Source organism: Marmota marmota, unplaced genomic scaffold, assembly GCF_001458135.2.
Source record: "Marmota marmota marmota unplaced genomic scaffold, marMar, whole genome shotgun sequence".
In the NCBI taxonomy this organism is placed as follows: domain Eukaryota; kingdom Metazoa; phylum Chordata; class Mammalia; order Rodentia; family Sciuridae; genus Marmota; species Marmota marmota.
This window is the reverse complement of record NW_025999932.1, coordinates 32,171,687-32,195,129: the sequence shown is the minus strand read 5'-3', so window position 1 is coordinate 32,195,129 and position 23,443 is coordinate 32,171,687. Positions and strand designations below refer to the sequence as shown.

Genomic DNA, 23,443 nt, shown 5'->3' with positions numbered 1-23,443 from the left:
CTTTCCAGTTGTCCTTTCTGTGATCAAAAAGAGAGTATACATTATGCTAGCATATTCCATACACCCAGCTTATCCCAAAATACATTTAATGGATGTAAGATGAGGAATTTTGAGGTCAACATAGTTGAAGTATAGATTGCTCTAGATATCCTTCAGGAAATCATTTTTATTTTGGAACTTCCTGGATGTTGTCTTTAGGGAATTATTTGTCTTCTCCTCAGCCCCCATCAACCTCATAACAAATTAAGGAAAGACATTCTACTGGGAGCAGCTCATACCAGATGCTGCCTGGGTATTTCAGCAAAGATATCACTAACAAATAACTTCACAAGTCTTCCAAAAGGGCTGATTTTTTTTCTCGCCTTCACATCAAGAATTACTTTCTTATGACAGTTGGAACTAAATCTACCACACTTTCTAGTACCACAAAAATCATTTCTGAAGCTGATTTTCTCTTCTTCCTACTGTGTATGTTTGTGTTCCTAAAAACATAAACAGTTAGGATTTTAAAATCTGCAGTCAATCCTTAGGACTTACATTTGTGTTCTATTTCTTAGGCATATTTAATTCCACTCTGAAGCACATATTTTAAGGGTCAAATGCTATTTCCTTTGATACAAGCGCTGGCTTTTTTATTTTGCCCCCCAGCTCTCATGAAGTACCACATTTTGAATACCCTCCAATGTTCTGAGGCTATTACGGGAGGAGCTGTGTTTGAGACCATGGAAGGAAATACAATTGAGATAGGATGTGAAGGAGACAGCATAACAATAAATGGAGTCAAAATGGTGAACAAAAAAGATATTGTAACAAATAATGGTGTGATTCATTTGATCGATGAGGTCCTCATTCCTGATTCTGGTAAGCATCGGTTTCATGATTTTTTTTTTTTACTTAGTATTATTCCTCAAGAAAAATGAGTAAGACCAGCAGCTTGGGAAGCTAGATAGGAGGATCACAAGTTCAAAGCCAGCCTCAGCAAAAGCAAGGTGCTAAGCAACTCAGAGAGACCCTGTCTCTAAATAAAATACAAAATAGGAAATAGGGAGGTTGCTCAGTGGTTGAGTGCCTCTGGGTTCAATCCATGGTACAAAAAAAAAAAAAAAGTAAGAGTAAGTTCATGAAAAATAAACATGCAGCATAAAGAATGGCATAAGAAGCACAAACAAAATGAAGAGTGAGCTAGCCAAGTACCAAGTAAGTAGATGAGTAGTCATGGGCATTCCATGAATATGACTTTGCCATTCCAGGGTGTCTGACATCCAATATTTGTAAGGGTTCTCACTGAGCCAGGTTTTTCTTTGAAACAAAAGGAAAGGTATAACTAAATGGTCAGCTTTGGATAAAGAGAAAAACTGTTGGACTTTCAAGTGGAGAACAAGATGAGCGTTGAGCAATAGAGAATTAAAGAAACTGTTGTAGGAAGTCAGGAAGAAAATTCACTTCTGAAATTCTTTGTGGTTATCAACCCCCAAAATGGAAACTAGAACCTTCTTACTAGGAAAGGGCTGGATGTCTTACTAGATTGACATTGCAGTAAATAGCTTGCAATATTAGAAAAGAGCCAAGGATTGATTTACTAATCTCGTTACAACGATAATAACAATGATGACATTGTTGGGACGCTGATGGTTTATTTTACAGCCAAACAAGTTATTGAGCTGGCTGGAAAACAGCAAACCACTTTCACAGACCTTGTGGCCCAATTAGGCTTGGCATCCTCTCTGAAGCCAGATGGAGAGTACACTTTGTTGGCACCTGTGAACAATGCCTTTTCTGGTATGTACTGGACACTAATGTTCTTGCTCTTCACCCTCCCCCATAGACCTTTCTACTGCTTCACCATGATTTGCAATAACAAATAATACATGTTTTACGAGATGCTGATTAGTTTTTGTATTGGTTACATATACAACATGTTAGCTCTACACTGTCTAAAGTAAAAAATTCTTCACTTCAAAACATTTCATTATGATAGATAACAGCATGCAGGGAATGGAAGCTTTGATATAAAGTATTCAGTTAATCTGTGAATCTAATAACATTCCCAGTACACATAAGGATGCATTAATAGATTAAAGAAAACTACACATTATTTGTTTATTTGACACCAACATAAAAATATTTAGAGATAAAATTGATGTCTTTTGCATCCCAGAATTTGGAAAGCATGGCTGTCAGATTATGAATAAACACAAATAAGAGACTATTATGCACTTCTATATCATGGTGTAAAATATTATACGTTTTTCACCTAGTGGTTGTTATTTAACAACAATGTTTAGATTAATGGAAACGGCCACTTTTTTCAGAAAAATGATTTCATGAAGAAATATTTAAATTGTTAGGTAAAATTTAGTAATTTAAAAGTTGCACTTTTGATATTATTTTCAACTAGTAAATTATAATGTAGAAAATTATTAATTAGAAAAAAATATAATTCCTAGATATATTACTTTTCCACTTCCTTTGTAATAATAATGCCCATATGTTTTGACATTGACACATTTTTAAAAGAGTTTATGTTCTGTTATTTTTCTTCCCAATATAAATATCAATTTACAATCAGGTGCAGTGGTGCATTCCTATAATCCCAGCAACTCAGGAGGCTGAGGCAGAAGTATGACAAGTTCAAGGCTAGCTTCAGTAACTTAACAACCCTGTCTCAAAGTTAAAAAAAGGATTGGTAATTTAGTTCAGTGGTAAACTGCCCTGAGTTTGATACCTAGTACAAAATAATTTTTTAAAACAATGGATTCACAAATAATTCATTAATAGTCATTCATATGACTAATGGATATCTAATTGTCAGAAAAACTTTGGCCACTATGAGGGTTTAGCTTTGTACAATGACCACCATAAACGTATGCAGCCTTTGCAGCGATGAAGTTCATTGTCCCGAACTGCTTAGAATCACATTAATAATCTTTTGATGCAATAGGCCATAGAGTCTCTACTTGGTAATTGAATTGCTTGCCTTGCACATTTAGTCAACTCAAATAATGACTATAGGATTCACATTAATAGTATCAGAAGTTATTCATTTTCACGTTTTTCTCTTATCAGGAGAAATATAAAGGTTTTCCATATAAAATAATGATTTTTCTTAATGAATTTATTTATAGATGACACTCTGAGCATGGATCAGCGCCTTCTTAAATTAATTCTGCAGAATCACATATTGAAAGTAAAAGTTGGCCTTAATGAGCTTTACAATGGACAGATACTCGAGACCATTGGAGGCAAACAACTCAGAGTCTTTGTGTATCGCACAGTAAGTGAATCAGAACAAGATCAAAATTTACATTGGCCTAAACATCAAATGACTTGCATGTGGTCAAAAGAATGTAGTTATAACAAACGTTTTCCAGAATTTTATGAATTCAATTTTAATAGTAAATATTCATAGGAAAATCAGGAAATGGGATCTAGGTAGCATGGGTAAAAAAAATTGTGATGAAAATATACCAAAAGACCTATGTATTAATAACTCTGATAATTTCCATTTGTTTCATTAAATAAATGACTTTATGTTCTAAAAATCAAATTATTTTAAATACTAAGAAAGCACTAAAAGTCACCCTTAAGTAAGTGTTTGGTATGTAGAGTACTTTATAATTTACAAAGATCTTTGTATAGAGAATAAAAAAAATATGGAATAATGTTTTATAGTAAATATCATTCAAGAATTAAATCGTTTTTTAACAACTGTCAAGATAAATTTTTATAGATACATAGAATTTTCTGGACTCTATAAAATGATTCTAAAATGCATTTATCAACAGGAAAATTTCTAGAAATAATTCTTATTAAAGTTACAGTGCAACCAGTGGAACTGTTCTCTTTCCAACCAGGGAATGTTTGCAGTTACAACAAAAAGGTCTCAAAGGAAATCAAGCATTACCTAGAACTGAGTTAGACACAGCAGCTGCTTACCTTAGATCCATAATTTCCAGGCACACTTTTTAAATCACACAGTAAACACCCTTCACTTTGAATGACACATATACACAAATCACATTTATTCAAGAAACTATAAATGAATCAATGATTTGACTTGTAATTCATTGAGTCTTACAGTCAAGAATTTTTAGTAAATATCTGTGAAGATAACAAGAGGCATTAAAATTAAAAAAAAAAAAACTGTATGGTTATTATTGACCTAAAGAGGGTCTAGGGAAATAGAACTTGGAAAGTAGGAGTGAAATTGTATGGAATTTTTGCAATTCACTGACAAAACTGTCTGCCTGATGTTTAGGATAATTTGACTAGTATAAAACACGTCACAGCATTAGAAGTCATGAATTGAAAGACATTGAAAACAGAGGAGAGAAACATTTTTCTCTGGCTTCATGGGTCAAGGGACCTCTCAGAAGGGCCAGTCCAAAAATATAAGCACATAGCTATATCAAATGGAAAATTTCAAGCAATGGAAAGGACACCATGTATCTTTCTTTGCTCTGTTAGTCTGTCTGCATTGAAAATTCATGCATGGTGAGAGGAAGCAAGCAAGGAAGAAATGGTGCCATTCACATATTCCGAGAGATCATCCAGCCTGCAGAGAAATCCCTCCATGAAAAACTAAAGCAAGATAAACGCTTTAGGTAAGCTTATTAGTGGTACCTCCACAAAAGAATGAGAGCTACCTGCATATTTTTATTTGACAATCTCCAAAAGCAGTCAGTTTCCTGTATTTCTAAGAATATAATTTAAAATGACAAGTCCATATAAATATTTTCAAAATTAATGTTTTTCCACATTTATATTTGTACAATATAGTTGTACATATTCATGGGACTTGTTGTTATATATTTGTACATGCACACAATTTAACAGTATAATTTGGCCAATATTTTAAATGCTATTTAATATGGTACACTATATGATTGATGAATGAAAAAAATCAAGTCTACCGAACAACTCCTTGGAAATTTTCTTATGATTAAGTTTATTAAAAATAATAGTATAGGGCTTAGTGGCAGAGCTCTTGCCTCACACCTCACGTGTATAAAACTCTGGGTTCAATCCCCAACAGTGCGTGCACACACACACACACACATACACATACACACACACACAAAATGAAAGTATACACTAGCAAATAGAATTTTATAGAGTATTAAATGAAAAAATTCTATTTCATTATAAAACGTGATGTTGACAAGTTTTATAAGATAAAAACAGTTGAGGAAATTCAAAACTAATGTTGTACATTTTAATCATTTCTCCGTGATAAAGCTTTCTTCACAGCTAAATTGTCTTTGAAACTTGCAAATGTAAGATGTTTCTCTTTCTTTCTACAATATGAATTAAATTCTAGTCTTTGTATTGTGGATGAACCTACCTAAAGCTAAGTCTAGCTTAACAAATATACTTGCTTCCTGCGTAGCATCTTCCTCAGCCTACTTGAAGCTGCAGACTTGAGAGATCTCCTGACACAACCTGGAGATTGGACCTTATTTGCCCCAACCAACGAAGCCTTCAAAGGAATGACCAATGAAGAAAAGGAAATTCTGATCAGTGAGTAGAAGTCGATGCCAGATATTTATCCTTTCATTTCTGGATCTCAGTTGTTCTTCAAGCTTTTTCTTCCTTACTAAAGAAGATGGCTCTTCTTTAGTATTCATGGCAAGCTTTAGTTTTCTCTAATTCAGCTTGGGAAGTACAGAGGATCATTCATTAATGTTCTTAAACTTCTTACTTTTGTGTTGCTATTAAAGGACACACAAATACATGGCAGAGAAGAAAATAGTTCTAATTTCAGGACTAATTTGATTTTAATTCCTCCATTCATTTGGGTAATATTTGGGTTGAAGTAAATGAAATGACTGAACATTTTGACATAGCATTGATACTATTTTGAGAGAACAATGACATAATGAGAAAAAAACCACAGGAAACAGAAAGACAACTGTTTTGTTTCTCTTTCTTAGTACTATTGAAATGTCAGAAAATATGACATATTATTAAGCAAATATATATACCTTTACCCGTAGGGGACAAAAATGCTCTTCAAAACATCATCCTTTACCACTTGACCCCAGGAGTTTTCATTGGAAAGGGATTTGAACCTGGCGTTACTAACATTCTGAAGACCACACAAGGAAGCAAAATCTATGTGAAAGGAGTAAGTTGTCCAGAATGAATTTGTGAAAGTGTCCATCTGTTATTAAATTATCTTGATGTCCATTCTTTGTTAAATTTCTCATTGACCTTACCTCCTTGTTTTGCTAGGTAAATGATACCCTTCTGGTGAATGAACTGAAATCCAAAGAATCTGACATCATGACAACAAATGGTGTCATTCATGTTGTAGATAAACTCCTCTACCCAGCAGGTTGGTAGTTATTGAACTCATTGATGGACTTTTTTCACATTTTTTATTTTACATACCGACATTCATTTAATGTTACCTTTCACAGACACACCTGTTGGAAATGATCAGCTTCTAGAAATCCTTAATAAACTGATCAAATACATCCAAATTAAGGTACAGAAATCCTATTGTATTTATTTCTCATATGTTGAACAGATATTGCAGGTTGAGCATGAGAGACTAGAAATGTAGGCATTAATAAGTAAGCATTCACTGGGCTTGGATTGCTCTTTGTTGCTTATGTACCACAAGCCATCCTATAAAAAAGCAACAGTCTCTTCATAGTTTGGATCAATAAATATCTATTCAAAGCTATTTGGGGAAAAATTAGTGTATTAAATATCCTGGAAAATACTAAGTTGAATCAGATGCTGTTTATTCAAAAAGTTTACAGTCTAATTGGGAAGATAAGACATATACATATAAATGAAATGTTTATATATCAAATATCCTTGCTACTAAATATAATGAAAAGATAAAGAAATTACTTATAAAACATTGTCAGTAATCACAGATCAAAGGCAAAAGAGTATTTTGCCCCTTTGTTTTTCTGGGCTTAAAGTAGCAGAAAGTGTCTAATAATATTTAATAAACATATTTAACTTTAAACTAATTATTCTATAATTTTAAAACTCTGAGTGACAAACCCAATTATTTTTTATGTCTCTGACATGACAGCAAGGAACTAGGAAAGGATTTCCTTTCTATTAAATGTAGGGACAGCTTCACTATTTTTCTTGAGCAAGAATTAAAGTGGTGCCGTGTTTTGTTAATGCAACTTCCATATTTTATGTTACTGAATAAAATCATTTATTTCCAGTTTGTTCGTGGAAGCACCTTCAAAGAAATCCCCATGACTGTCTATAGTAAGTATGTGATGAGTATTGACTGCATATAAGTTCCGAGATGAAAAAAAAATTGTCTCTTTGTATTTACAAAGACTATTGATAATCTGGTATTTTGAATTCTAAACAATGACAACTCTCATTCTACTTGAAACAGGGCTTGAAGTCTGGGAGAGGCCTCTCAGGCTTACCTTTTTAATGTCAATGAAGCACTTTCCCATTTATGGGGAAAACAGGAGTGATAGGAGATGAGAAAGACTGTAAAATAAAATACTAGCATGGCAGAGACCAAATTTCTTAAAAAAAAAAAGAAAGAAAGAAAGAAAAGAAAAGAAAGATATTCAAAAGAAAAAGATAGCCAGTAAGTGTTCTAGTGCTATTTGAAAATTCAGCTGTGTGAACAGAGAAACAGGATTGCCAAAGGACATGCTCATTCCACCCTTCAGCCCTGAGCTACCTACAGACAGAGTGGAAGCATGCCAAGGAATCCTAAAGCTCATGAGATGATGGTTCAAAATCTCTCCCCATCCAAAACTGGGCAAAGGTACACAAAATCTGAATCTCAGGTTTCGAGATTCCAGGTTCATTTATCCCTGACACTACCAGATTATCAAAATTAAGCCTCTACTACTTAAAAATGGCAAAGGATATTTCAATTTCATAAATGGTGCCCATTGAATATTTACTTCTTGTAACTTTTTCTTCCTTTGTCTTTTTTTCTTTCTTTCCTTATAGCTTTCAAAGCAGAGACTCTTTTCATTTTGTTTTGGCTCTACCACTGAATACTCAAAAGTATAAACATAGTTAAAACTTTATTTCAATTCCCACATTTATTCTGGCTAGAACATCTGTTTCATATCATGAACATCCATTTATTTAAAGAAGTACTTTTCTCTTCAGATGTACAGTAACGTAATCACAAAGCCAGAGTAAGGAGCAAAACAAAATGTCTGCTGCTCTTACTGGTTTAAATTCTGTGATGATAACATGCAATCCCAGCATCAGACCAGCTCAGCACTGTCTTAAGGATTTAATTAGCACAGTCATCATTCAGCATGGTAGAAATTCCATACTGGAAGTCTACAATTTTATTAAAAACATATTTTATAACAAACAAGAATCCTTATGAGCTCTATTCATCAGACATGTTTTCTTTCTCCACCAAAGACATGTACCTGTATGATGGTCCTGTATCTTTCCTACTTTGTCCATGTCTGTTCCACCACTTTCCATATGTCAGAGCAATATTTTGTTTATAATGAACCAAAATTACTAGCTACTGCATTGTGTTCTCACTCATAGAGTATAAACCACATATTACAAAATTAAACAAATTTAATGACTCTTGACAGTCTACTTAGAAGGCTTGAAAAAGCTGAGATTTACCTTCCAATATTGGATTTTTGCTCTTCCCAGGATAGGTATCTTGTTATTAAGAAGCATTTTCAAATAGAAGTAAAACTAATTAAACCAAAGATCTTACTTTTATGTTCATCTGTTGACTTGTCTCTGAAATTTCTTTAATTTCCTTCCTATTTACTATTCTTGCCCCCAGAATATAGTACATTTTTAATTGTATGGGGGAAATGTTATTTGTTATAAGTTGTCAAATATAGAACATTTGAAGTGGAGAAGACAAAAATCAGTAAATCCTTAGCCAAATCTGTCAAAACTATTTAAGTCTTAAGAAAGCAAAATTGAAACAAAAATATGAACAAAATCTTCAAACTAAACCTCAAACTCCCTACTATGATATTAAAGATTTAAGGTAAAAGTAATTAATCCACTTTGATAGTAGCAGCAGAAATCTCTGCATATTTGGCCTTCATGGAAAGGTTCCTCTATAGCAGGACAACTTGTGGAATCAGTAATTGAGCACAAATTTGATATACTTTGGAGCTTATAATTTGGTATGTCAAGACAGAATATGATTAAACATACATTGTTCCTATTGAGACGGCTTACATTGATTTAAAATGTTGACACAAAAAAATTTTCAGAAATAGCCGCTGAGATTGTAATAGAAACTCAAATTTTGCTAACATCTCCACTCTAATATGTCAATACCATGTTGTGATTGTTACCGTTAGCACAGTCCATTATCCTATGCAATCATCTTTTAAGCCTTCTAAGTAAAAATGAAAAAGGCCAATAGCTCTGGTTATATAACTCCAGAGACACATTTCCAGTTGACCTGAATAGCCAAAGTCAACCAAATTGTTGACTGAGATTTTAAATTAACTTTACACATTCTTATCTCACTTGGGTAGATAATATATATTTAAAATGTATACCTTTAAATTTAAAAAATTGGTTATGATGAAATAAAAAATTAAAGGCATTTTCTCCTCTAACTTCATGCTGACCATATCATATTTGTTGCATAGAGCTCCTGTCTGGCTGACTGAAATGTATTCTTATCTTAAATATTCTAAACTATTTTTTTGTATTTTTCTTTAAATGTTGCTGTTATCAAATGCATGAAAAACACTTTAAGAGACTTCTCCTCTCAATTTTCTTCTGTTTATTGAGAAAAAAATCCAACAATGCAATTTAAGGTATTATGAGTTGCATGAAATTAATCATGTTTATTTGTCTTCTGTTGCTATGCAGCCAATATTTTCAAGAAGTACAAAAGAAGGTAAAGAGTATTAGTGGTGCAGTTCAAAATTATAGATTTCTAGATAGAGTTCCTCATTTAGTGAGCATTTATTTCACTGGAACACATCCAAGTCACTGGACTTCAGAGTTCAACATCTGGACATGAGAAGATATTAATTATGAACCATGAATATTACCTGTATCTGACTGCCTGAACACATTATCATATCTAATTATTACCATATAAACTTATTACCCCATATGGAAAACAACAACGTAATTCAGGTTGTTTTTATGTAAACATCATTCATATTCCACTTTCTATACTTTCAGCAACTAAAATTATAACCAAAGTTGTGGAACCAAAAATTAAAGTGATTCAAGGCAGTCTTCAGCCTATTATCAGAACTGAAGGTAAAAATAAATGCTATATGTGGTTCCTTTTATTTCAAAAAAAATCATAATATACTGATTTCTATGAATGTATCTACATTTTTTTTTGAAACTAACATGCTAAATATTTCTATACCAATGGCATGCTCATGTAATTGCAGAATGTGGAGTGCAAATTAATTAGCAAAGTAGATGGCGCATTCCTAAAACTTTCAGTACATTTGCTTGTATTTGATTTAGTTTTAATTTAATTGGTGTTGCATTAGCACGAGTACCCAGAAACTTACTATAAACAAATAAATCCTGAGCGTTCTAATCTGTAGGTAGACTCTTTCAGAGATGAACTCTTTTTGAAGTTCTTTTTCCAATCTTTCCACATGATCTTTTTTGTACCTTTACAGGAAGCTTGTCCAAAAACTTATAGTACTTTCATTCAGCAACCTGAACATAAAGGTGTGCATTAATGAAAGCTCTTTAAAGTTTCAACCTGGCAGGTATTTTCGAAGTGCATCACACCTGAAACAGATGAGTAGCATATTGACTGAGTCAAATCTTAGAATCCTAAATTCCAGTCTTGAACTTAAAAATACTGATAGACAGATAGATAGATCCTCTACTCTTATGTTTTAGGCTTAAAAAAAAAACAGTCACTTTTCTTTTTATCCTTAGTGTCTATGTAAGTGAACTTCAACATCTTAGAGATTACCTTCATTTCATATATTTTAATTATCTCCAAGGATCAAATTTAAAGAATTTATTCCCCTGCTTTTACATCTTAATATGGTTACTTGCCACAAAGAATAGACCTGGCTATCTTCTTTTCTGTAAGAAAGATACAGTCTTCAATAAAGGAACCAATTATATCTTTGAGTATCAGGAAAATTTTTATTTTAGTTATCTTTGATTTTGGTATTTCTTCTCATTCTGTGGATTGAGATGGTGACTTTGAAAATACATTTGCCTGTTCCTTTCAAAGTGAACCATGACTGAAAACGTAGCCATTGAGAAGATATGTAAAGACTGATTTCTCAGCCGATTAGTTATCTACATTAGTATTCATTCTTGAGACTCAAAGTTGACTCATGCTTTGAAATCTGTGCTGATATTTTTCTTTTAAATATTATGCTTATCGTTGTTTTATTGTTTTTGTATGTTGATAAAGATTTATAAAGTTTTAACAAGAAATTAAGTCACAGGAATTTTGTGGAAAAATATTTCTTGGTCATTTAAATGGAAGATGACCAAATGATCCTAGATAATACCACTGTTTTTAAAAATTAGAACCCCTAAACTTTTTTTAGAACTTTACATACAGCTTCTGTAACTGAAATGGATCACATGTGCCATTGTTCTTATTTCAAGAATTCGTTTGTGTTCTTTCAGGCTTCTTCATTCAACCCATTTACCCTTCCATTCTTTGTTCTCTGTATTCTGTCCCATTATTCTTTCTCCATCTAGAGATAGAGAGACGTGTCAATTCTACCAGGGTTCTTCCTTTAAAGAGGATATGGATGAAAGAGGGTCATGTAACCTATTCATTAATAACTCTTCAATTCAAAGATTTGGAAGTTGTACTCCTTACATAGCACAATGAAGGGAACATTCATCTTAGCTGCCATTTCTAATTGTCCAGTTTCTAAGAGTGCTACTGTCATTTGTTTCCTATCTTTTATTGATTCACTGATGAATTTTGAGTTCTTATTAAATACATTAGACTCAGGACAAAATTTCAAGATTTTTTTTAAAGTAACAAGCCAAATTTTAGAATTAAGAATAAGTCAACTGAAATTCAATTCAACAGACAGTTATTAAATACCCAGTGTACTGGGTATTCTCCTAGATGCTATGAATAACTTAAAAAAATTTTTGGTCAAATTTCTGCCATCATGGAGCTTAACAATAGAGGATATTCCTGAAATTTCACTTTGGATTTTCTAAAAAAAAAATCAATTTAGATATTTTATTAACTCATTTGTTTTTCTTAAACTTCTTAGGCATACTTTCTTTTTGAAGTTACTACACCTTCAAAATCTGATCTTATGTGTTAAATGTAATATTCATTGCCCTCACAGACAAAATATCATGGCTTGAATATTTACTGTTGAAAGACCTGTACTTCTGTTTTCATTATTTTAGATTATTCTGTTTAATTCTGGGTAATGGTATACATTGACAATTTCCAGACAAGCAAATCCACTCAAAGATATGCAAATATAGTCTCATCTGACTATTGAAGGGTGTTACAGTATGAGTTAAATGTACTGAACTTGAGTTTTCTTATGCCTTTTAAATAATCTTGATTAACTAATATAGTAATAAGCTTTCTAACATTCAAAATGATTTTCTCTGGGAGCAAAATCATTTTGCAAGTCAAATGCAACACTTTAACTTTTGCATTTGAAGGACTATTTAATTATTAATTATTAATTAGTTAATTTTTTATTAGTCTAATATACAAATTGAGTACTCAGATCCATTTTCCCATAAAGCCTGAAACTCACTACTTTAAAGGTAAGTATAGGAAATTTTCTTATGCTCAGTCCTATGCTCAAAAGATCAAAAAATTAAGGTCTTCAGTGATAAAGACTTAAATAAAATATTTTAGTAAGTAAAGATAATGTCAGTATGGTAATGTCAGATCTAAACTAGTCATCATTACAGATATTCAAAATTTGTTCATTCTGTATGATTCACAAAATATAGACACATATATACTTTACAACTATAATTGAATCAGATTTATACATCACTTTAAATACTAAAGCAGATGAAAGTAATTGTAGTAGCACACCCATAGAATGTTCCATCTGTTTTCATAAATATTGTCTGATCTGAAGATAATGGGAAATGTTTAGAACTGATTTTACAAAGCCTGAAACACTTTGATGTCTGATTAACACCAAATGTTGGAATACTTTTCCTGTTCTGGGAAATCTAAAGGACTGTTTTAACATAATAATTTGTCTCCTAAAATGATGTCTCAGGACCTGCAATGACAAAGATCCACGTTGAAGGTGAACCTGAATTCAGAGTGCTTAAAGAAGGTGAAACCATAACTGAAGTCATCCATGGAGGTGTGTTACTATGTGTTTTTCCTAGTGTGTGGGTAGCATCCTTGTGTTTATTTGGAAATAGTGTTGGTTTAGAAACTTTGAACCCATAAAATTTTCTTTTTAGTTTTTATTTTATATAAATTGGGGGAACCATTTTCAAAGCTACAATTTAGTCAACAGTTTACCTTTGAATGGATCCTATTGAAATTAATTCAACTATTAAGTCACTAGGCCCACTGAAAACTATTATTACTTCTGCATTTGTAAGTGATGATTATGAAATGTAATGAGATCTAATGACTACAATAGTGTCTATTCAAAAAGACATGTTGGACTTAGAAATGGAAGAAAATGGTCATCGTTTGAGACTCTGCTAATAAACCATTACTAGGATTATCATAGGGTTTCCATTTCCGTGATGGCAAAGTTGCTTGCCAGTTGGTCCTCCACCTAATCCAAGACTCAGGACAATTATTGCCTTTTAGACTTACATTGATTTTAATTTACTATCTAGATGCTCTAACAATGACTAGGATTAAAACTTAAGTGGTAATTTTTAGAGAAATACATTACATTATTAAAATGTCAACCTTATGAAAGTATAGACACCATATGAAGATAAATGAAATGTATTTTCCCTCTATGTTCAGAGCCAGTTATTAAAACGTACACCAAAATAATTGATGGAGTGCCTGTGGAAATAACTGAAAAACAGACCCGTGAAGAAAGAATAATTACAGGTAATTTTAAATTGCATACATAGAACTATGCTGGTATTATAAAGATCAAAATGATAGTTAATCCTAAAATCTCCACAAGAATCATTATAAAAACAAAGTGACTAAGTCAACTTTCCTGATAACTACTGAAGTACTTCATTTCACTTTTAGGAAAAATAACATTATTCTAAATGTATGATACATGTATTACTCTGAATTGGTAATTTGTGGACAAGTGTATAAGATGTGCTATGATGTGCATTGCACATATGTTATATGGCATATTATCTCTGTTTTTCTGTTTGTTAATGAGGTATCGAATATTAGAATCAAAAACTTTCCTCTTTGAGTTTCCATTAATCTTAAGATCTATACATCTAATACCAAAATCTATGCAATTTTATATAAAAATTGGATTGATAACAATAGTAAACCTTTGTATCAGCCTCCCACTTATGAATTAACCTAAAATTCTAAATTCAGATATTCTATTAGTATTTATTTAGACAAGTAAGCAGCAAGTAAGGATTATCTGCTGTTTTTGTAAATAAGGTTTCTTTATATAATGTTTATGTCTTTTTCACACTATAATGACAGAACAGAACAATTACAACACAGACCATATGGCCCACAGACTCTAAGATACTTCCTTTCCAGTTCTTTACAGAAGTTTTTCTACCCTGTTTTATTGTCTTTTCTTTAGGTCCTGAAATAAAATACACTAGGATTTCTACTGGAGGTGAAGAAACAGTGGGAGCTCTGAATAAATTGTTGCAAGAAGGTGAGTTATAGCTAAAAAATAAGGATGTTGTGCTCAGCTGTCTGTTCCGCATCTAAAATAGTCTTTAAGACCTTGTACATGTTTTCAACTCTACCTCATTCTGTTGTTCAACTTCCATACCAACATAAGGAAAACGTCCAGAAATATGAAAGGAAGCATAAATAGTAATCTTATTGATTGTTACCTATTGTTTAACAGCTTTATAAAATAATTTGCATCCCAAAAATCAGCACTAAAAACTGAGAAGGAACCAGGTGTTGGTCTGGAATTCTTTATTGAGTTGATGCCAGTATTTATCATAGCAAACCTCCTATTTTTTTTTCATTATATAAACCAATTTCTGCTATAAACGTGTATCCTCTCAGAGGTCACCAAGGTCACCAAATTCATTGAAGGTGGTGATGGTCATTTATTTGAAGATGAAGAAATTAAAAGACTGCTTCAGGGAGGTTAGTAAAAGGACAACAACTAACCCCTGTAACAGGTTCTGGTTTGAGTTCTTCAGCTTTTTAAAGACTGAGCATGCTGGGTTTTCTTTTAATTAGGTAAAAGAGACAACATCAGCTGTTGTCCAACAAATCAAGTGTTTTGCTGAAGTAATCATTGTAAAGAAATAATTACAGTTTATACAGTCTTTAAAAAGTTCTGTGGTATTAAGCTTGGGGAGCAATGAATATTTTTTTAACTGAATGCAGATAATTGTGAGGATATTCTGAGTGTGCGAAAGAGGAAGAGTTATTAAATTCTAGCTCTTACTCAAAAATTTGACTTTTATATTTTCAAAAAAATGTATTCACTGCCCCCATAACATAAAATAAATAAAAGGCATGTTATATATTAATTTTTAAATGCATAGATATAGCAAAAAAATGAGCTCATTTAGCAACTATCTTTTCCAAAACTACATTCTTGTGAATGAATATCTGTTTCTTCTAACATTTGAGTGATAATCTTTACCTTGGAAATGTGAATTATTTTGCCTGTGAAATTAATCCTTAGAGTATGGAATGTTTTCCATCTATGATATTAAATGGACTTACTTTCAAAAGAAAAAGAAAAAAAAGAATTCAAAATATCACAGAAACTCTAAATAGTAATTATTCAAGCAAGTAGTAAATGTTAACAAAATATAATCTGGATCATTAGTATTTGAATAAAGTAATTTATAGTTCAATTACTAACAGTAAAAAAAATATTAGACCAAAAATTGTTTTAGAGAAATAAGTAATTAAACTAGTCAGAAAAAAAAGAAAGATAATATTTGTAATAGTCTATGAATTTTGAAATGTAACTGAAGTTTGATATTTATCCAAAATGTATCTAGATGGCTGGTTATTTTAATTTTTTGCTTATAATTTTAAAAATTATGTCACTATGGCCAGAATAATATAAATTCTCTTGTGATCCCATATATTTTTGGCCGTTATTTTTTCTATATTTTACACTTTAACATAGATCATATCTCTTGAAACCTGCTTCCAGATTTGTGGTAGTAAAAATAAATATTTATGCAACCAATGATTGGATCTCCCCTTAATAGAAATATATGTGTCTGAAAAAACAAGATCTCCTTTCTTAACACAGGGAGTGTTATGTTATATCCTAATTAAACCAAAGTTTCCTATAAGACGAAATTCAGCGATCTATTCCCAAACACACAACTCTCTATTATGAAAACATACAAGGATTTGAAGAAAAAGGTAAACAAATTATAAAGACTAAATTGAATTCTTTTTTTTATTATTCATGACATAGTTAACAGCTTTGTAGAATGGCAGTGCTTTTTAGAGAATGAATTCATTAGTAGCTGCCTTGTTTATATTGCTTTTATTCATTTAGGTTAAACTGTAGGTAAGTATGATTTTCCCCCTTTAATAAGGCTTTCTTATTAAGTTCATTAAAAACAAGTATATTATAAATACGTTATAAAGTGTTGATCCATCCAGGAGAGATAACTGCTACAGGTAAAAAAAAAGTGATGTTTTATTTTTAATTAATGGATTTTTTTCTTATTTCTGTTTCTATTTACCCCAGAAGTTGATTCTTTCAGTTCTCAGTATACACACTATCCATATATCAGTAACACATGTTTCCATAATGCCACATAATAACTCTTATCAAAATATTTCTAAGGTTTGTCTTCCCATAGAAAGAGTATATGCAGTATAGTTACTATAGTATGTGGACATTAATGGGATATGCTAGTTTTCTTTTCTAACCATCAGGTCATTATTGAGTCACAACTGCCCCTGTGATTAGATTCTAAGAGGCACAGATTTACAAAACATTGGTAGGAATGCAGATGGCATCATGCAAGATTGGCTTTTCTTTTTCAGAGTCTAGCTAATTGATCCATATCCCAACCATGGTCTCATTTTAAAACTTGGAGTTTTCTATGTGACTTTTTCATTCTGTGAACATTTTGGAACATATCGTATATACTGATGAATTAAATGAACTTGCAAATCAGTTAAGTCATAACTGTTAACATGGCTAAGCGATACTTTTGGTACTCACAGTGTGATTTGTCACTTAAATATGTCAAAGTCTTGAACTAAAAAATATTCTCGCAAAAAGGCATAAAATTTTTGATGCTTAATTTTGGTAGAAGTCTGTATATTGAGAACACTCAAGCAATGAAAGGAGAATATCAGACTATGGAGAAATGCAAATCTGTCAACGTAATGTGTAAATATTTATGACATTTGTAGAGAATGTGAATCATGTTGTGGGGCTGGCTTCAATCTGAGCTACAATTCAAACCTAAATTAAATGACTCTTTTCTGCTTTCTTTATTTACAAAGTTTTTGTAAATATTTTTTTGTTTTCTTTCTTTATAAATGAGTATAGTAATGTTACCTACATTTAAATGAGTGAATATGAAAGCTCTTGGAATAACACTCAGCACATAGTTTTGTAAACTCCAGAAAATGTTACTTTCAAAATTAATGTCCATGAACAATTACATGATCAATAAGATAATATTTTTTCACCTTACTTTAAATTTCCAAAGTCACAGCAATGTAACTATGTAAATAATAATAATAATAACAACAAATTATTATTATTAATTTCATAGCTGCAATTATTATAAATTGCCATTATTTAATATGAAAGCTTTTATTATTTTCAACTAGTTAATTTTTTTAGAGTCTCTATGATTATATACCTACAGTTCTGTGGATTGACATTGCATTGAGGAAGGGAGGATGTTAGCATACTCTTCCTGAATTGTTTATTATTATATGTCTAGAGTGATCAGGTCAATGTTGTTTTGCTGAGATCATTCACAATAATTAATTCATAAGTTGATCTATAAAAAGAATTTTTCAAAGACATTTGTTATACATAGGAATGACTTTAAAGAAAGATGGCAATCATTGGGAAGAGAGTTGTAATAAACTTTATATATTATTTCATCATTGTGTAATTCTTTTTACAAATGGTTGAAACATTTATGCAAGTAATTTACTCTAGGCAAAAAAAAAAGGTACATTATGTGGGCTCCAAAAGGCATAAAATGAAACAATTTGTTTTGCAGTTAGTGAATACTCATTACGATGCATGGAAAGCTAATGACTCCTTGTTCGTTTTTAATGTGAAATTCTAAGGATCATTAAAATTTACTACTCCAAAAATATCTATGTATTTAAGTGATATTCATTTAAAACTTTATACTTTTCTGGTTAACCATGGTCTCCTGTCTGATTTAGCCCATAATTGCAAATTATTTCTAAATACAAATCTTTAATTTTAGATACACCTGTGAGAAAGTTACAAGCCAACAAAAGAGTTCAAGGTCAGTGTATTAACTATTGTAATGTGTGTATATGGCATGTTTTGAATGAGAGATATCAAAGGATTGTTTATGTACATCATTGAACTTTGTTTTCTGTTATGGGGAAAAGTTAGAAAGTTTTGATCCCAAGTATTTATATGATAAGTATAAGGAAATGAACTGCTCAAGTCCTGCACTATTAATAGAATCTAAGTATATCAAGTATTAAAAGAAAGGCAACTATATTCACATAAACTGTTTAGACATTGAACCTTTGAGGTAAACTCAAGTAGAGTTTAAGTAAAGAGGAAATGTTTGAATACCAGAGCCAAGTGCAGGTAGACCTAAGCTGTTAAAAAATATCATCTAAGACAAAGCTATGGTTTGAGACATAAGTAAATTAAAATAGAAAACTGTTAATGTAACTATTTAAAAATTTTTGATATAAATGTATAAATTATTTATGTATCTGAATATATCATAGCACTATAATTTTCAATTCTACATTTATGTGCATATTTTAATTCCTCCTCTTAGGTTATCTTACATCACAATACATTGAAACAGCAAAGACTTCCCTTGTGGAACTTAAATGACAAGCTTGGAATTACAAGTTTAGAATTCCCGAGATAATTACTTACTAATAATCAAAACAAGTTACACTAGTTAAAATGTTATGCTAATACAATTTTAAGCCTTCCCAATGTTTAAAGTTTTGGAATTAAGGGGTTGATTGCACAAATGTTTTTTAAAGGAATATTTATAAGAAATTTCTTTGAAACACCCCAAATCATCCAAATTTTCTAAAGAATTAGAAGAATCAAGTTTCAGATTATTATTTCCTTACATCTTTGATCAAAATACAGTCTTGGTTCCATCCCTATAAACTGAGGATATTATTAAAAGAAAATAATATAAGTGAAATTTGGTACAATGAGAAAGAGTGCCTTAACTAGATATGTTATGCACAGAATATCATTCTTTTTTTAAAATTTTTCATGTTCTATTTATTTGTTTGTTTGTTTATTTATTTATTTTTATTGATTTTATTTTTCTGTGAAGTTTCATCATCTTTACATCTGTATGTTCCTCTTCCTCCTAATCAGTGTCTAGAAGACGATCAAGAGAAGATCATTCTCAATGAAAATCTAAAAGCTAATCAACACATATAGAACCCTAAGTCAACAACCTGACCTTAAAAGGAAGACTATGAGAGCCAATTTAACTTCGGGAACTAAAACATCAGCACAAGACAAATCATGGAACAATTCTGAACACACATTGAATTCTTTTATTGTTTTGTTTTCTAAATGAAAAACTTGAGAAAAATGGTGGGATTAGCCTCCTGTGGGATAGGAACTGAAGGAATATAGTACCTTATAGGCTTTTTTATCCTGAAATTAAGAGTTCTGACTAAAGTGGGAATCCATCAAAGAAAATCCTTGTCACTAGATTCATTGTGACTCAAATCTAAGAGTGGTGAGCTGTTATCTCATTGAGAAGATTGATCATTGAATGTATGTAATGGTTAAATCAAAAGCATGCAAACAGTTACCTCTCCATGGGAAGCTAAGTTATAAAAATGGGTGCTTAGATATCACAAACAAACAAACGAAAATACTTTTACTTCCAAAGGCTTTACACATTTCTAATAATGTAGGTTTACTGGTAAATTATGTTATTTTTACAACTAATTTTGTACTCTTGAAATGTCATATGCTTCTTGCAATACATATTTTTTTATCTCAAACATTTCAATAAAACAATTTTTTTCAGGTATAAAGAGAATTACTTCAGTTTGGGTAATTCAGAAAACTCAAGGTATAAGTTAAAAATCAGTTTGGACTTGGGAACAAAACTTTATACCTCTTTTATTGTTAACAATTACTCAATAAAGGAAATTGAATGAAATGAGTGTTTCTTGAATTTCTTAAGCTTATTACATTACATAAAGAATTGTTAGAGAATGAAACAATCAATAAGTATAAACTGAGCATTTGAGCACCAGAGCTCCCAAGACTGTATTAAGTTGTAAGATTCAAAAGATGAATTTTGCAACTCAAAAGATAAAGAACAAATTATTCATAATGCATCATAGGCTCTAACCGAAGAACGAATAGAACTACACAAGCAGGAGATTGTCAATTATTTATTCCTGGGCTAGGCCTGGCAGGAGTAAAGAGATGCCCTTAACTGAGTTAAAGTAACAGAAGAGTGTATTGTGTAACAAAGGAAAGGAAGAAAAAAAATTGTTTTCTGAGAATGATAAGGACATTGGCTTGATTCTCAGTGAATGTCATCCTTACCTTGGACTAGTTGAAATAAAAAAAAAACCAAAACCTCACTTAGAGAATGGAATCCTTACTGATAAGTGACTGAGTAGTAATGGTGTAACAGAATTATACCATCCCTTGGAGAGTAGTAACTGAGAGACTGTAAAACTGAGCAAAGTCAGACTGAAGATGTAGGATGTGATCCAAGATGTTCAGCTTAGATCAGAGAAAGCTGGGCTCAGCACTGATGTATTAAGAAAGGACCTAGGAAGCTCCTTAGGTCAAGAGGCTTTGAGGAGTGATTGGTTTGATGTATCGTGATAAAAATTCTGAGAGTGCTATTGACTGAAGAAATGCTCAGTAGCTTTGGTTTTCCACAATTCTTTCTAGTCTAGGAGAGTGATGAGATCTATGACCCTGCCAGAAAAGAAAATATTCTACCTTCTCAGTCCTCAAGTACAGATCTCAGTGAGAAGGATTGTGGCTGCCATCTTTCCAAAATGATTCAAACGAGGTAGTTATACACAGTGGTATTGGTAGAATGGATTAAAATGTCACCAATGTGAATGGTTGCTCCAAACAGCTGGCATGTTGCTCAGGATGCTCCAGAAGATCATCAACTAACTGCACAGAATAAGCAACAAATAGGTTTCCTACTTTAACCCCCTTTAGTATTTTTGTTTGAAAATGAGCCAGATCTTACAAAGTGGACTTCAAACATTGTAGTCCAGGACAAAAAGATGGATGTTGAACTTGGCTTAAAGACACTGTTTTTTAACTATAGAAGAAAAAAGAAACCAGTGTCAGCTCATATACATGCACACGTCTAGCATACCATTATGGTAAAAGAGTCTTTCAAGTGATATATGTAAATAAATTTGCCATAAAATTTAAAGAGGAGTTATTAATAACATGAATTAAATTAGTAATAATATGAACAAAAAGGAACTAAAAATCTTTAAAAGAACAATAATTTAGAACCTTAAAATAAGGAGTTTAAAAAATTAAAAAAATCCACTGATATGTTTAACTATAAAAAGGTAGGATGTGATTTGAGGAAGTAGGTCACTGTGGGTTGACTTTCAGGTTTACATTTTGTTCCTATGTAGTGGACCTCACTCTCTGCTTCCTGGTGGTCATGTCCTGAGCTTCTTTTCTCTGCCACAACCTTCTGCCATGATGTTCTGCCTCACTTTGGGCCCAGAGCTATTGAGTCGGCCAACTATACACTGAACCTCTGAAACCATGAGCCCAAATAAACTTTTTCTGTTCTATATTTTTCTTGTCAGGTCTTTTGGTCACAGCAATGTGCAAAGATAACTAAAACACTGATTTTGGCTTTTTCTTTGCACAAGTGGCCTACAAACTTTTGGATCAGGCATGTTAAACATATGACTATGATTTTTACAGAAATCTATATAAAGTATTATTTCTCAAGGTTAGAAATGTTGTGACATTCTGCATCAGGATTTACTAGAAAGTCTTATGTTGAAATGAAGATTTGGAAAGTCATCTAAGATTTAGATAGAGTCTTTCCATGGAAACAACTGGTGAATATATACAAAGAAAATGTACAAAAAACACAGATGGAACTAGAGATCATTGTGTGATGTGAAATCACATAATATAATGTGATAATATAATGTGGCACAAGAAGAAAGTACTGCTTGATTTCACTTGTATGTGGGACATAAAAATCTTCATCTCATAGAAGCAAAGAGTAGAGGGTATGAAGGAAGGGGACAGTTTGATCAGTGGATGCCAAGTTACAGTTACTTCCTAACTGTAAGAAGTTCTGATGTGCAATTGCACAGTAAGATAACTATAGATAATCATAATTTTTTGGATATCTCAAAAAGCTTAAAAAGGGAATTTGAAAGTTTTCATCATAAAAAAATAATAATTCTTGTGGCAATAGATGTGTTTAACTTGATTTAAACATTACACGATGTGTTACATGTTGAAACACCACATATGCCCCATCAATACATAATTTTTTATATTTTTTACACAATTAAAAATTAATTTTAGAAAGAGTAAAAATGGGAGTTCATAACCCACTTGAATCAAAGTGTGAAATATGATATATCAAGAACTATGTAATGTTTTGAACAACCAACAATAAAAAAAATTTTAAAAAAATAAAGGTTCATTGACAACTAAAAAAAAAAAGAGAGTATTTTGAGCAAACTTCCCCTGTGATTCTTTAAACACTAGTTTTTAAGTTTTTGTTTCCTAAAGTTTCTTTGTTGAGAGCCACAGCCGAAGGGGCCCCAGCAAACTTCCAGCTGCCGGCTGATGATTGGCTCACAGCGGCCCCAGCAACATCTAGCTGATTGGCTCCTCTGCGGTGATGCTCATTGGGCTGTTTCCCTGCCCTTTCAGACCACGGAGCTGCTCATTGGGGGACTTTTTTGGCTCCGCCCACGTGACCCAGCCAATCAGCCTCAAGAGCAGGAGGATTGTGGGAGGTGGAGAGAAGCTTGTGGGGGGAGAGAGAGGCTTGTGGAAAGCTGGTGGTGGCAGTTGAGGCTCTGAGGGTTTTTCCTGAGAGGCTGTTTTGTTTGGTGTGTGTGGTTCTAAAAATAAAGTTAGTTTCTTTTGACAAGTGGCTCCTGATTGTG

The 23,443-nt window shown here is 32.0% G+C and overlaps 1 protein-coding gene across 4 annotated transcripts in view; it reads left to right on the top strand.

Moving 5' to 3' along the window:
- Postn (periostin) overlaps positions 1–20,457 on the top strand; it is a 32,939-nt gene extending 12,482 nt beyond the window's left edge. Inside the window, exons 8-23 of one of the 4 annotated variants that reach the window (XM_015484232.2) lie at positions 649–861; positions 1,645–1,779; positions 3,126–3,274; positions 4,468–4,604; positions 5,390–5,520; positions 5,997–6,127; positions 6,235–6,337; positions 6,423–6,490; positions 7,197–7,242; positions 10,156–10,236; positions 13,200–13,289; positions 13,919–14,008; positions 14,691–14,768; positions 15,134–15,217; positions 18,526–18,567; positions 19,653–20,457. In XM_015484232.2, coding sequence (XP_015339718.1) covers positions 649–861; positions 1,645–1,779; positions 3,126–3,274; positions 4,468–4,604; positions 5,390–5,520; positions 5,997–6,127; positions 6,235–6,337; positions 6,423–6,490; positions 7,197–7,242; positions 10,156–10,236; positions 13,200–13,289; positions 13,919–14,008; positions 14,691–14,768; positions 15,134–15,217; positions 18,526–18,567; positions 19,653–19,690 — 1,616 coding nt within the window. In that variant the 3' untranslated portion in view covers positions 19,691–20,457. The remainder of the gene's footprint in view (positions 1–648; positions 862–1,644; positions 1,780–3,125; positions 3,275–4,467; positions 4,605–5,389; positions 5,521–5,996; positions 6,128–6,234; positions 6,338–6,422; positions 6,491–7,196; positions 7,243–10,155; positions 10,237–13,199; positions 13,290–13,918; positions 14,009–14,690; positions 14,769–15,133; positions 15,218–18,525; positions 18,568–19,652) is intronic. The other 3 variants (XM_048800869.1, XM_015484229.2, XM_015484231.2) reach the window with 3 other exon arrangements.
- Positions 20,458–23,443: the final 2,986 nt, after the last annotated feature.